The 2,860-nt window shown below is 54.3% G+C and overlaps 1 protein-coding gene across 1 annotated transcript in view; it reads right to left on the reverse strand.

The window, feature by feature from the left end:
* Window positions 1-634: 634 nt before the first annotated feature.
* Window positions 635-2,860, reverse strand: part of LOC104388311 (UAP56-interacting factor-like) — a 9,787-nt gene continuing 7,561 nt past the window's right edge. The window contains exons 7-11 of the mRNA XM_009997172.1: window positions 2,790-2,860; window positions 2,375-2,418; window positions 2,214-2,288; window positions 1,488-1,599; window positions 635-730 (exon numbers count right to left, since the gene is read on the reverse strand). Of these exons, the coding sequence (XP_009995474.1) occupies window positions 635-730; window positions 1,488-1,599; window positions 2,214-2,288; window positions 2,375-2,418; window positions 2,790-2,860 (398 nt within the window). The remainder of the gene's footprint in view (window positions 731-1,487; window positions 1,600-2,213; window positions 2,289-2,374; window positions 2,419-2,789) is intronic.

Consider the following 2,860-nt stretch of genomic DNA (forward strand, 5'->3'; position numbering starts at 1 on the left):
AACCAAAGAGAAATGCAAGGCCTGTCCATTGGAGCAGAGGGAATGGTCTTCAGGACGGAGGGGTACTATGCTGCACAGCTCCAGGCAGGGATGCCTGCACACTCAAGGAATGAGGCAATTAGGTGGATGCTGGGGAATGCCAGCAGCTGGAGCATCTCCACTGGTGCCACTGCTGGGGAACATCCCTTAGCCACGTGTGCGCTCGGCTCCCCACTCCGTCTCCTACACAGGCAGGAGCGCTGTCCTCAACCCTCTCCCACCCATGGGACAATGAAGGGAAAGCTCCATGGGTACAGCTTGGAGCTGGTCCCCCCTCCCTCTTGCAGGAGTCACCCCTGGCAGCACAGGGTGTCCTGGCAGGGGGATGAGGCTGCTGCCAGCTCCCCAGCACAGCTCTCTTAGCAGATCCATCTCCGCTCATCCTGCTCTACCACCCTGCTCACGTCCCACCTGCCCTGACTCTCATCCTGCCTCATTCCTGCCCTCACTCACTCACTCACTCTGCGTGCAAGGAAGGGAAGGAGACAGCGCGTTGCCAAATCAGCCATCTCGGAGGAAATCTATTGAGTTTTATTGAGCTGCCCATGACGGGGCACGGACTGTTCTGGGCAGTCCCTGTGATGAGCATGTGGTGCTAAGGCATGGTGACCGTCCGGCCGGCACTCCTGGCTGCTGTAAAGCGCCTCTTATTCCTCAGACCAGAGAACCTCTCATCCAGCGTCAGGCTGGTCTGCAGGGGAAAGGGAGAGTGAGTCAGTCCCGTGTCCCTTTGGCAAAGCACAGCCAAACTTGTAGCAGGGTATTGATTAGAGCCCATCAGTCAGGACGGTGCTTCACAGCCAGTTAGTCAATTAAATCACTCAGCACATGGAGACAAGGAGCTTGACAGACTGTGTGTGGCTGCCAAACCTCCAAGCAGCGCCCAGCCCCGAGACTCCGGGTGTCCTTGCCAAGAACAGGAGCAAGCAGATGGCATTTGAGCACAAGGCATCAAGTAAGACCAAACTGACCAGACAGGAAACACGGGCAATGAAGAAGCTGGAGCAGGATTTCTGACCTGCCCCAGGGCTCTTGGACCACACTTCAGTGTAAAACATGGCACGAAAAAGGTCACCAAAGCAAGGACAGAGCAAAGCCCAGAAGTGCTGTGTGTCCCTGAGGAGTGGGGAGCACTGACAGTGAAAACGTCTCCCCTGGTCAGGACTGCTCACAAGGAGCATCTTCTCGCTCCAGGAAAGCACACGGACAGGCCAAGAGGGATGAACAGAACGGTGAAAACTGGGCTGAGTCTTTAGTTGCTGAACGGTCTTCTCAGGTGCCTTCAGTTTTGTTAGCAACCTGGCCCACACGGCTACGGGACTTTCCTCCTGGGTTATGCTAGACAAACCCAGCTGGCAGCCCCAGCAACCTGAGCGTGACGTTAACAGCTTAGTGGCAGGGCTGCTGCAGGGTGCAAGGTGTGGCCTGGCCCGTCGACTCTCCTCTACCTGGTTGGCCATGGCACGGAAGTTGAATCTCAGCAGCACCCCCTTGGGTTGGGGCTTGGCCGCCCGCGGCGGGGGCCTCTGGCTCCGCAGGAATGGGCGCTTGGATCCGGGCCTGGGGAGAGCACAGATCTGCAGTCACTCGGGATGCTCGGGCAGCTCACTTCCCATCAGCTGCAAACCAGCAAAGGAGTCAAACCGCACACCCTCTTTGTCTCGTGGCAGCCTGGGTGAATCTAAAGGGTGCCAGAGAGCTGCTGTGCAGGCAGAGTGCCAGCACTGGCACTGCCTCATGTCAAGGCTACCACGGGTGACCTGAGCCCAGGACATGCCAAATGCCTTCACCCACCCTTCTTTCTGCCCTCAGCTGGGTGCCAGCTCCTGCAGCTGCCCCCGCTCAACCTTGCCCCTTGCTGCCTCTGTGCTGTGCAGTGTCCCCTTGGGGCACACAGTGTGTCCCCTGCAAAATCTCTGAGCCAGCACAACCAGCCTGACCTCTCCCGTGCACTGCTGGTGCTTCCCTTCCTCCTTCCCCTGGATAATGACCTGCACGGTACTTACTGTCTCTTTTCAGATACACGGGGAAAGGACTGAGACACCATTTGCTCACCATTCTGGGTCTGAACCTTGTGCAGTCATTAGAGAAGAAGCGAAGCTGCAATAATGCTAAAGGGATTTGCAATGGCTTTTGTAGGGCTCCCATCCCAACAGATCACCACATTTACTTACATGCTGCCCTGGCCTGCCCAGGGATTAGCCACAGACACCGTCAGAACTGCTGCAGGGCTGGGTTTCACTTGCCACCTGCTGAGACAGGGAGATGTATCCAGCTTCCATTCAAGCGTGAAAGAGCATGTTGTGTTTGCTGTGTGCCTTTGTTCACCAATTACCTTCTCATCCTTGGTGGTTTCCCTTGTCCATTAGCATCCATCCGCTGTGAAATACATTTTTAAAAAAATGACATAAAGAATTAGCTCTGATAAACAGTGATTCCTTTTCCAAGTATTTCCTTTGGTACATGACTAGCTCTGTCCTTGCATGTTGACAAGAAATTTGCTAATCTTGTGTCCAGTGATTTGTATGGGGTGAATTTATTTTGCCCTGCCTAGCTTTTGTTTTCCAGCTGCCAGAATATTAAGCTGCATTAAAAGTTGCCTGCAAACACTTTTCTAGGACTACATTCATTGTTAAACTCATCCATCTCTCCTAGTTACCACTGGAAGCACAAAGAAGTGGGCAAAGGCAGGTAAAACTGAAGGCTTGTCACCATCATCAGGTCACAAAAAGAAATGTCTTGATACTGACCCCTCTCTGAAAGCTGGCTTTGGAGAACTGCTGCTGCATCTGCTTCTGCTGGCAGGCTGCTCCTCTGTTCA

Source organism: Chaetura pelagica, unplaced genomic scaffold (genome assembly GCF_000747805.2).
Source record: "Chaetura pelagica isolate M959 unplaced genomic scaffold, ChaPel_1.0 scaffold344, whole genome shotgun sequence".
NCBI classification, from domain to species: Eukaryota; Metazoa; Chordata; class Aves; order Apodiformes; family Apodidae; genus Chaetura; species Chaetura pelagica.